Source organism: Elaeis guineensis, chromosome 14 (assembly GCF_000442705.2).
Source record: "Elaeis guineensis isolate ETL-2024a chromosome 14, EG11, whole genome shotgun sequence".
Classification (NCBI taxonomy): domain Eukaryota; kingdom Viridiplantae; phylum Streptophyta; class Magnoliopsida; order Arecales; family Arecaceae; genus Elaeis; species Elaeis guineensis.
This window is the reverse complement of record NC_026006.2, coordinates 33,296,169-33,308,476: the sequence shown is the minus strand read 5'-3', so window position 1 is coordinate 33,308,476 and position 12,308 is coordinate 33,296,169. Positions and strand designations below refer to the sequence as shown.

Below are 12,308 nucleotides of genomic sequence, written 5' to 3'. Positions count from 1 at the left end.
TCATCAAATAATACCGTCCTGAGGATTACGATCTCATACATACTCAGTCGGCCTTGAATTCACACTAGATTGCCTCCCCAGTGCCATGCCGACATTAAGCCATCGGACCACTTAGCAACCAGGTCAACCCGAAGAAACTCTACAATTTTTGAGATGTGGATAAAATTTTCAACTAACGCCCATGACTAACAACCATGATTTGCAACTTAGTGAGTGGATTCTTTATCCTAACGGCCTACCTAATCAAAGCTTAGCAATATATCAAATCAAGGCCAAACAGCCTATCGAATTCAGGCATAATAGCCTACAGATCCGTGTCTACATAAAAAGAGATAATGAGGGGAATCTAAGTTAAGCAAGAAAAAAAGAATAATGCCAGCACTTTCTTACTCTCCCATCTCTTTCCTTCTTTCTTCTTCATTTTTCTCAAGCTCTGGCTAGCTTAAGCATCGGAGGATCCCTCGTAGGAGCATCTTCGATGAGTATCGACTTTCGTTGCAGATTCACAAAGTTAGAAAGTGTCCTCGGTCCAAGTCCGAGCTTCATGTCGGTGGGTGACCAACATCAATCTGGAGACTTGTGGCAACAACAGCTATAATATAGGGTATTGCTCTCTCTCTCCACTTAGCAGAAGGATAGCCCAAGGAGATAGATCCCTATGAGTCCCCTTGCAATTATCAAATAGTGAATAAAGAGAAAATTGCATAGCCCGATGGTATTGACTAGACCATGGATATGTTTAGCTATAGGTCAAGAACAGATGAAAAGTGATAAAGGACATGTTTGCCTTTTAAGTCTAAAAGTTTAATTTCAAATTTGACCATATTTCAAGTTCATTTTGCACATGATAAAGGACAGATTTGCCCCTTTAAAGATAAAAATTTCCACCACTAATCTAGGAGAATCACCGACCCATATTAACTACTTTGGCCACTTCATTTTATAATTATATTTTTGCTGAAATTTCTTCATTGCTCTTGCATTTTTCTGTGTGTAAAAATCCCAATAAAAATTATTAAAACTGTGTATCCCTTGCTCCATGTCATTAATTTTCCATCACCTTTCCAAGTCATGTATTCTACTTGCCACCAATATGACATCATTTTCCTCCCTAGGGTGAATGGGATAGATGGCAAGATCTAAGCAGTCTCTATGGTAGTTTCTTTTCCAAACAATTTTTCAAGAAAGAAAAGCTATAACAATAAATGATGAATTAAAAAAGATGTCTCAATGCACAAGGCTTCCCCAACTACAACATTCGAAACTATGACATCCAAATTAATTGAATAACCTTACTGTTGCGCCAACACCCACAACACAATCACTACATAATACATGATGATAAAACTACCATAAAGGCAATCACTACATAAACAAGTAAATAAAATCAAGGCAAGATTCCCATGCATTTAAGTACTAATGAGTAGCCGGGTTTCATGTGCTAATAGATAACCAAGGCCTGCTCTTCTTTGGCCAGAAGTAGTTGATGGGAAGCAATAAGCAGCCAATTCCAGACCGTTATGAAGTCCTTTATTAACAAGCTTTTACCCAAGCTGCACAAATACATTAACTTCTTTCATCTCTTCGTCGAGGCCTGTGGTGGTCACTGAAGCCAACACAAGGATTGGCTTTTGAAAGACATCATAACAATATAAAAGTAACCAAAAGAACTTATTATCATCATAACAAGACATTTATGAATGAAAGAAACTTTTAATAAATTTCAAAAATAATATGATAAGATGAACAACATACTCCTATCAATGCAGCTTTCTTGCAAGACAGCCAACATAGTTTAAGGATTTACCCGCCAAGGCTACGATGATGCCATAACATGCCTGGACACTAATCCGACGGCGTCAAAAGAGTTGCACAAGCACTGCTGCATCTCCTGATGGAAGTCTTATACCTTAACATTTAGAAGTAACACAAACACCTTGCTACCGGAGGCTACCCAATGAAAGGATCAGAAATGAAGTGCATGACATCGATAATTTGAATGAAGAAAAATAGAGAAGTAGCTGGAGAGACTTTTGGAGGAACTCAGGAATGGGAGGCTTGAAACTGGTGGGTGGCCAACGATGTTACCATCATAATGTATCAAAAACTGTGATCGATGCCTATATGTGAGTTCTAGAACAGAGGCACCCGGATATGTGCATCAGCTGCGTGCACCCGGGATATGTCAAGACTGATAGAGTCACCTATAGAAGAAGGGCTAAAAGTCCAATGATGCCGGCTTTGTTGCCCAATGGTTGGCCTTCAGGATGCAGTTTTCATCAGACCAACATGGCAGAGTTTTGAGTAGGCTTTTGGGGTTATGAAATGGTGCTAAGGGAGAAACTGACCGTATGGAGAATCCACTGGAGGAGACGTTGACGGAAAGGGGAAGATTGAAGTGAGGAGTTTGGGATAACCTCAAGCCCTGATACCCCAGATCTACAGGACTTTAACCATCTAGATATTAATTCCTTGCAAATGTCCTGAGGATTCATGTCATATTTTCTTGTCTTCTTTAAAGATAAACTCAAGAGGATATAAGATTAAATGGTCTCGGCAAAGTCGAGTCAAAACCCTTCAATTATCAAAAAAAGAAGGAAATAAAAAACTTGAAAAGTAATATACGAAAATATGGAAAGAAAACCTCTTCAAGTTGGGATATTCCTATATTCATTGCATGCACCGTAGCCTAGCCCTAATGCAAAATTATATCTCCATGCAGGATAACAGATTCGCACGCTGTGCATGTTATGAAATTTTAACTGAGCTAAGATGCCATCTCAACCTTATGACGCTGTGGTTGGTGCGGTGATGCCAAATTAAGCACCATTTCATAAATTAAGAATGTTAGTTCAAGTTTTATTTTAAAAGACAAGCATTTGAAAGGAGAGAATCAGAACACGGGCACACAAAAAGGCGAATCTACACCATTTGATGCAGATAAGAATGGGACTAGTTTTCTTTACTTTTTTCTCTTTTTGTTTTTTTGAGCCTCGTAGTGGTGGTGCTTCAATTTTTTGTGCTCAGATCAACTGGAGTGGATAAGGATAACACCAGACAACGGGTGAGTGAATTCTTTACCAAAACGTTTGCCCAAATATAGAATTTTTTAGTAACCGATAGACTTGTGTTGAAAAATATGTCATCTGCTCTTGATTAAATTCACTGCATTCCTTAGGTATCAAATATTTGAAAAAAGCTTAATTACTATTCTAAATAATGCAAACTTCATTACTCCAAGTTGACGATCAACAAAAAATTAAAGTCTCCTAGGGATCATCACAATTGACTTGATCTAAAATATATCATTAAAACTTCACACCTCAATATTCTAGACAAGTCAAGACAAACAATATATATAAAGATCCGGTCACATTATCCAGATTCCTTTAAAATTTAATTGTCCATCTAAAATTATCCATGATGAGGGAACTATAGTTGGTCATGACACAGCTATCAGTGATAAGAATTATATTCTGTATGCATTGAGAAACACCACCTATATTTCAATTCATTATACGGAGAACTACCCAACTGCAAATAAGTAAATAGCATATAGATGCCCAAGCCAAGAAGAGTTTTCTGATTTATAGGCAAAACTTTTGCAAAATTAGAATATCTAAATGAAAGACCAGGATAACCTATCTTTGATTAGCTTTGTTATACAACTTGTTCCATCCGTGATGAACAAAGAATCATGGCCTAAAAATGTCATAATTATCAAATGGCCACCAAATGCCTTTACCTAAATGCTGGAAATCAACTAATAAAATTACAAAAATGTGTTTGTTTTTTCTATAAACCTTCAACATCAATAAACTTTCCAGGCAGAACTTGACGAACTGTTGAGAATTGTCAGCCCAGAATCCATGAAACCTAACAATGCCCAGCCGGCAATACCAGCTACCAGAGAACCATTAATTCTTGTGAAGAAATGTTACAAGAAGCTTTACTCTCCTACAGTCATACCAAACCCAAATTTGTAGTCTTTCTTCGGATGATTAATCTGCAACATTCCGATCCATGGATAAGAGATTAAGAGCAACAAATGCCAGAGGGTTTACAAGCACTGGGATCAAACCAAAGCAAAATATTTTGCAAGTATATCAAGGTGGACAAAAAGATCTATTAAATTCATCTTTTTCACTTGGGGTGTAAAATTAAAAAATATATATTAAGCATGGGCAAATACAATGGAGACAATAAAACTGAAGTTCTAGGAAGACATCAAAATTATGTCATGCTTACCTCTGCAGAAAGAATAAAATTGACACCCATATTAAGTCGCTCCTCAAGATAAGCAGCCACACAACCAGCAGAATCAATTTTCCCCCTTAAACGACACTGTTACAAAATTTCATGGGGATTAATGAAGGATAAAGTTTTGGCCATTCTATCCTTCAACCTCTAATTTACTGATGAAATATCAAAAATTGGAAATTTCAATGTATACAAATCATGTCATCTTGATGCAACGGCAAAAATATGGGAATGAACTGCCCGCTGCACTATCTTTGGTATCTTTGTAATGAGTAGCCACAGCATAACACATAAGGTGGCAACGTACATATAGAAGATGTGTATTTTGCATGCCTTGCTTGCATCAGATTGGAAATTTTGTCTACATTTTAATCAGTCTCTATAGTATGATATGCAGCTAAAAGCAACCAATGCCAGGAGAAGGAATCTGAATTATCATGGTTTAGCATCACTTTTCCATGAAAAGGAAACTGTGACTTGAGAAGCATTGGTGAAAAGTGGTGGTCATCATTCAGTCAACAAACCAACTCCCTTGTAGAGCCATTAGTGACAGGATATGTAAAAGAAAACAATAAATCTGTTAAAAGAGGACAGACCCAATAATCTCCCATTCCTTAACTTCCGCCTATAAAACTAAGGGCTAATAAAAGAACAAAAGCTTGGTGGTAGTCCCAGATAAGAATATTAGTATTATCAGAAAAAAAGAGAGCGGTCCAGTGCACAAAACTCCCACCAAACTCTTATGCTGATAAGAATATTAGTAGCGTATAGAGAGGGTAAAAGAACAAGAGCTTGGTGGTAGTGCAAGATACAAATATTAGTAGTATCAGAAAAAAAGAGGGTGGTCCAATGCACAACACTCCCACCAAACTCGTGCTGATAAGAATAATAGTAGTATATGAGGAGGGTCAGATGTATGTAACCTTACCCTTGCATGCTGAAAGGACATTTATATTTTTTGAACCAATAACCTCCACAAGTCACAATGAAGCAACCTTACCATTGCACCAACACTCACCCTCAATATTAATAGTACCAGCTGATGTTAAGTAGTCCGAGAGTGGCTTAAGAAACAGAACATATGGCAGTCGCAATTAATTTCCATGTACTTGGTTTGTGCAAGTCAGAGATTAAGCCATGACGTAACAATTTTTGGATGGTCTGAACCATTTCATGAAACATAGGCATGAAGATAAAGCAAGGGATATTTTCTATTTTCTTGCCCTTGAAGGGCAAAGTCACATAGGGAATCTAGGGGCTTATGTTGGACATTGATGGATAAAATCACCGATTCCATTAGTGCCCAACAATTACATTGCATTCTATATGAATTTCTAATCAAAGGTAATTCTATGCGCACACCAACCACTCCTCAGACAAGGATGGATGGTGAAAAAATTAGAATGTGTCTAGGCAATATCCGTTACTTTTAGTAATTAAACATTGTCAATATATCTAATACTAGATGCAGTCATTATCTCTAAATTTTTACTCCCTCACAATTGAATATATTAGCTTTTTATGGCATATGCTTGTGTAGAAGCCCATAAGCTGTCAACTTAGTAGATGCAGCAAAGCAAAAGAATGATAATTGCTAAACGAAACAGCAGTTAATTTCCTTAAAAAGGTATTAAAATGAGAAAGTACTAAGGCTGTCAATGGGCCAGGTCAAGCCTATGCCCGAAGCAAGCCCAGATTCTAGAGCTCAGGACTGAGCCCAACCCAGCTCAAATCAAGCCCTAGGGTCCCAGGCCCCGGCCTGACCCAACTGTATGTAATATTTCTAGCCATGCCCACCCAAGTCGGGCCCTTGTACATTTTGTGTTCAGAACTCAACCCTGAATAAATCAGGCCCTCTATATTTTGGGACAGATCAAGCTTTCAAGTTGAAATTCCGAGCCCTAGCCCATTTTGCCTCAGGCTGGATCATCAGGCTGCTAGGACCTGCCAGGTCCATTAACAGATCTAGAAAGCACCACCCATCAACCAACATTACAAATAGGAACCTAAAGGTTATCACCATCAGTGGGCTCCATCAAAATAGTAAGTGCAAGTCAGAAGCTGTATGAGTAGATAGGTTGGAAGTGTTCTACGACAAGTATTCTAAGCAGTAAAAAAATGCCTTGCAATCTTGGAATTTTGAGAAAAAGCTTTACTTGAATTTCAAAAATTAATAATACATTGTAGAATAGCATGGTACAGAGTTGAACCCATGACAAGAGGGCAAATTTTTAAGCACCAGTCAGAAGAACAAGAGTTCTCCGGGAACAATATAATTGTTAGATTCATTTATTTTATGATTCAAGTTTTGAATAGCTTATAACTCTACAAAGACGGATCGTGATCGGAAGATACGATCCGTACTCAAGTGAGATAAGTTATGCTCAGAATTTGATCATAAAATATCTTGATTGATTATCATGATTGCATTAATAGAAAATACCAAGATTGTGATTAAAGATGGATTTGAAACCTAGAGACTTTCATTATCATACAACTTTCCTTAATTTTACTTCCTAGTTAATTTTACTTCCATAATCATTTATATTTTCTAAGATATTTATTTCATAAAAACTTTCCTATTCCATAAAATTATTCTTACCTAAAACAAATCCTAAACCCTTCATTCTTGACCTTTGTTTTTGTTGAATGCAACTTAGCCTTTGATCCTTGTGGATTCGACATCTGACTCCAAATATTCTACCTAATAATTGAATCGGATCACAACTTTTATCTTTGATGCTAGAAACGACATGCATCAAATTTTGGCGCCATTGCCAGAGATTATTGGCACAGTTGTTTTAACATTAAAAAAAAATCTCATAATATATATAGTGACATTAGAAACAAAAACAACAGGAAAAAAAAAGAGCAAACTTATTTGATTGGACATCTTGTTTGCTTTTGCATTTCATTATATAATCAATTTTTAAGACCCAAACCCATTAAACAAGATAAAGTCAAAATTTCATCATCCTTCCTTAGCCCACAAACAAAGTCCATCATTTTGCATTAGCCTAAATCTAATTAAAATCAATTAAATGTCAGCTCCTAAAGAACTCGAGCTCAGTATGACAAAAAAACCTAAAAGTTGAACTGAGTTTGAATTTGGCTGGCCAATTGGTGTCTAGAAAAATGGTTCGAAAACTCAGTCCTGAAGAACGGTGGTTATTTAATTAAGACCGTTGCGAAAGCACGGAGAGCCTCCCACCAATTTTATACTTATCTGGTGATTAGTTTTGAACTTGGAGTGCTTGAAGGTAGATTTGAAACAGTTAGGAGCTGTCTAGATCTAGGCTAAACCCTGTTAGGATTCTATTATATTAAAAACTTGTTTGCAAATGAAAAAAATAATAAATAAAAAGTTTAGTTTTGGATTAAAAATTGCAAAAATAACTAAAACTTCCCAACTTCCTTCTTGGAAGAGAACATCTGGACGAGTAATTAGAAACCATTTGAATCCTACACCAAGTCTAGCAAATGTCTAGAGTCACCATGAGCAAAATCGATCAACCATAAGTCCTTAAGGACCTATGTTATCCAATTGGTTCAGTCCAACCATCATATATTCGACTGCCCCAAACCACTGCCAACTTTCAAATCAAACCCCAAATCATTAATATGCTTCCCAAATTCATTGAAATCGAGGATGCATATATTTTTATGAGGGAGTTTAAAGTGTGTGCCACCATGAACTTCAACAACTCACGGAAGATGCTGTTAAACTTAGGCTCATAAACTTTGCCCTCAAGGACAGTACCAAGAAATGGTTATACAATCTACCCAACCAATCAATAGCAACATGGGATGGCTTTGTCAAAGTATTCTTCAAGAAATTCTTCCCACACCATAAGACTACCAAGTTCAGAAATGAGATTAACCAATTCTATCAACTAGGGGGAGAGTCTTTTTGGTAGTGCTTTGACCGATTTAAAAATCTCTTAAGTCAATGTCCACACCATGGGATAGAAATTTAGAGGTTATGTCAAATTATCTAGGAAGGGTTAGACCCAAATTCTAGAACTATAATAGAATCAATGTGTCAGGGTCAATTCATACATACAGAGCCTAATGAAGCCTGACAATTTCTAGAGGATCTAGCTAAAAAGAGTTTGTAATAAGAAATAACTAAGGAACCTGAATAACCCACACCCTCGAGAGGTGAAATGCACCAAATCCAAACATCCCTAGCTGTAGAAGCCAAAATTGCAATCTTGGCCCATAGGATCAAGGCCTCAGAACTTCAAGGACAAACCCAAGTAAATCAAGTATCAGCACCCATATGCAATGGGTGCAATGCACCAGATCATGTTATGGAAGAATGTCCCTTCTTGATGGGCCCAACCGAGAATGGAATAGCACAAGTCAACGCCGTCTATCAAAGACCTATAAATGACCCCTATGCACCAACTTATAATCCAGAATGGAGAAATCATCCCAAATTTTTGTGGTCACAAAGTTCAAACTCAAGCGGATATGTCCTCAATCAGCCCCACCTAAGACCCAATCAAGCATTGAATAACCCATCAGGCTTTGGTAATGAGAAAAGGATTAGCACACTGGAAAAAGCGTTAGAGGTCTTGGTAAAGTCAGCTTCAGATACCACAACTACCCTCAATAGTTTCATGCAAACCACGGGACAATTACTAACAGCTAACACCCAAGCAATAGCCCATTTAGAAATGCAATTAAGTCAGTTGGCCACTACCGTTGATGAAAGAGAAAAGGGTAGATTACCGAATCAACCCGAGCCTAACCCGAGAGCCTAGAATAGTCAAAGATCCCAACCCAAAAATCAAGTTAACTAGGTAAATGCAATTCATACATTAAGATCTGGGAGATAGGTGAACAATAATATGGGTATACCTAAGAATCAAGAAGATCCATCATTCGAAACACCTTTTGAACCAAAGTATGCTGAGCCGGTATCGCCGGCCGTATCGGCCGATCGATGGTATGGTTCGGTATGGTTTCATACCATATCGAACCAAAGAGAACCGACGAAGGCAAGAGGATCTGAATCGAAAGAAGAAAAAGAGAAAGAGAGAGAAAGAAAGAGAGAAAGAAAGAAAAAGAGGAAGGAAAAGGGCCGGTGGGACCGTCGGACGGCCTCCGACTGGCCACCGTAGCCGTCGGAGGGCGCAGTCCACGCACGCGGCACCGCGGGCGCGAAACAGGGGCGACGCCCCTGTTTCACGAGTTTTTTTAAAAAAGTCTAGTTTTAAGTGAAGCCGACAAATAGTTTGCCGACTTCACAATTTGAATTTTTTTAAAAAAAAATCTCTGAAGTCGACAACTGGGTTACCGACTTCATCAGTTTAAAACCAAAAAAAAAAACAGAAACAAACGATGGCCTGTTTCGAAAAAGAAGGGGGCGAAGCCGCGGAGGGGCTCCGCCCGCTCGACGGCCCTCAAGCCATCGGTGTCAGCTCACCGGCCATCAAGGGCCTTACGATGGAGGCACCGTCCATCCAATAGATCCCCCGAGCATTCTCTCTCTTTCTCGCTCTCTTGAAAGTCCTATCAGATGATACGAAGCTCGGAAGCCCTCCAACGGCCGCAGCCGGCCACCGCTAGCTCCAACGGCTCCCACCTCCCTCCATCTCCTCCTCTCTCTTTCTCATTTTTCCTTTTTTTCTTTTTGTACCACTGGTGTACCAAATTTACTGACCAAATCGTGCTGGTTCCCCACCAGTCCAGTACAATACAGGGTGTACCGGCTGGTTCGGCACGATATGAAAAACCTTGTTCTGAACAACTGACCAATCAAATCAAGTCTAAGGAGCTCAAATCGTCAAAGGTTGACGAGCCCCCCAAGCCACTCGCAGAGCCCACAACAAGGTTTAAACGAGTCTATACATCAACACCAATCCTGTAGCTCCTTTTTCAAATACACTTAGGTCCAACAGACAGCCTATTCAGATCAAATCTTAGAGATTTTTAAACAAGTCAAAATGAACATCCCTCTGCTAAATATAATCCAACAAGTTCCAACCTATGTCAAATTCCTCAAGGACTTATGTACAAAGAAGAAGACTACCAATGTGCCCAAAAAAGCCTTCTTGGTGGCTATCATGAGCTCATATCTTTCAAGCCACGTGCCGGTTAAATACAAAAATCTAAGATCTCTTACAATTTCATGTGTCGTCGAGGAAACCACCATTAATAAAGCTTTGTTGGACTTAGGGGCTAGTATGAAAATATTGCCATATTCAGTATATGACCAATTAGGATTAGGAGAATTAAAGCTGACTGGGATGACCTTATAATTGGCAGATCGATCTATTAGGGTCCCAAAAGGAGTCATAGAAGATGTGTTAATCAAGATTAGTAATTTCATTTACCCAATGGATTTTGTGATCTTAGAGACTGAACATGTGTCAAATCCTAAAGATCACATCCCGATCATCTTAGATAGACTATTTTTAGCTACCGCTAATGCCCAAATCAATTACCGTAATAGACTCATGAAGCTCTTTTTTGAAAATATATCCATTGATCTCAATATTTTCAATCTAAGCAATGAAATGAACCAACCCTTGGATGTGAACCTGAGCCAAGATAATATTTATGAGCCCATTGATCTCAGTGACGAAGATTTTGACTTCAATCTTTAAGTAGACTAAGAATCTGAAAATGTCTACGACGTATCCACAACTAATGACTAGAGGACTCAACCAAGATGGAAACCACCAGTCGAACCACTCATGACAATGGCTGAACCATTACCCAAGCCATCAATTGAGAAAGCACCCAAGTTGGACCTTAAATCACTTCCTAATCATCTTAAATATGCATATCTAGGTCTATCAGAAATCCAGCTAGTAATTAGTGCATCAGACCTACATCCAATCCAAGAGGAAGAACTGTTAGCTGTCCTTAAAGAAAATCGAGAAGCTATAGATTGGACCATGACAGACATTAAGGGGATTAGCCCTCAATTGTCCAACATAGCATTCACCTTGGGGAATAAGCCAAACCAACTAGAGACCCCAAAGGAGGCTTAACCTACCCATGAAGGAGGTGGTCAAGAAAGAGATCCTTAAGTTGCTTGATAATAGAATCATCTACCCTATTTCAGATAGTTCGTGGGTAAGCCCAGTGTAAGTAGTACCCAAAAAGTCAGACGTGACAATGGTCCAAAACGAAGCAAATAAGCTTGTTCCAACTAGGTCCAGACTGGATGAAGGGTCTGTGTTGATTACAGAAAATTGAATACAACCACAAGAAAGGATCACTTTCCTCTATCTTTTATTGAACAAATGTTAGAGAGATTAACCGGACATGAGTTCTACTATTTTCTTGATAGATACTCTGGCTATAACCAGATCCCCATGGCTCCAAAAGATCAAAAAAAGACTACGTTCACCTATCCATTTGGAACCTTTGCCTATAGACGTATGCCCTTTGGATTGTATAATGCACCATCTACTTTCCAAAGATGCATGATCACCATTCTTTCTAATATGGTTGAGCGGTTTCTAGAAATCTTCATAGATGATTTTTTTCATCTTTAGCTCTACTTTCTCCGAATCCTACATCACTTAAGACTAGTCTTAGAAAGGTGCAAGGAGAAACACTTAGTTTTCAATTGAAAAAAATGCCAATTCATGGTCAAAGAAGGCATAGTTCTTGACCATGTTCTTTCAAAAAAGAAAATTGAAGTAGACAAAACCAAAGTAGATCTAATTGCAAATCTTCCACCATTCAAATCTGTTAAGAAAATCCATTCATTTCTAGGACATGCTTAGAAGGTTCATCAAAGATTTTAGCAAAGTGGCTCGCCTATTGACCAACTTACTAGCTAAAGATGTGAAATTTGAATTCACTCCTGAATGCCTTAAGTCCTTTGAATACCTTAAAAAGGCACTGACTTCAGCTTCCATCATTCAACCACCTGATTGGACTCAACCCTTCGAACTCATATGCGATGCATCTGATCATGCCATTGGAGCTATTCTAAGTCAAAAGATTGATAAGCTGCCCCGTGTCATCTATTACGCCAGTAAAACCCTAAATGACGTGCAGCTTAATTATTCGACTACCAA

General features: G+C 38.4%; 1 protein-coding gene across 4 annotated transcripts in view; it reads right to left on the bottom strand.

Moving 5' to 3' along the window:
* Positions 1-1,241: 1,241 nt before the first annotated feature.
* The window catches only part of LOC105061342 (mitochondrial import receptor subunit TOM40-1), a 61,905-nt gene continuing 50,838 nt past the window's right edge, over positions 1,242-12,308 (bottom strand). For 2 of the 4 annotated variants that reach the window (XM_010945353.2, XM_073248688.1), the window contains exons 10-11: positions 4,249-4,344; positions 3,621-4,006 (exon numbers count right to left, since the gene is read on the bottom strand). In XM_010945353.2, coding sequence (XP_010943655.1) covers positions 3,950-4,006; positions 4,249-4,344 — 153 coding nt within the window. In that variant the 3' untranslated portion in view covers positions 3,621-3,949. Of the gene's footprint in view, positions 1,607-3,620; positions 4,007-4,248; positions 4,345-12,308 lie in introns of those variants that run through there. The other 2 variants (XM_073248687.1, XM_073248686.1) reach the window with 2 other exon arrangements.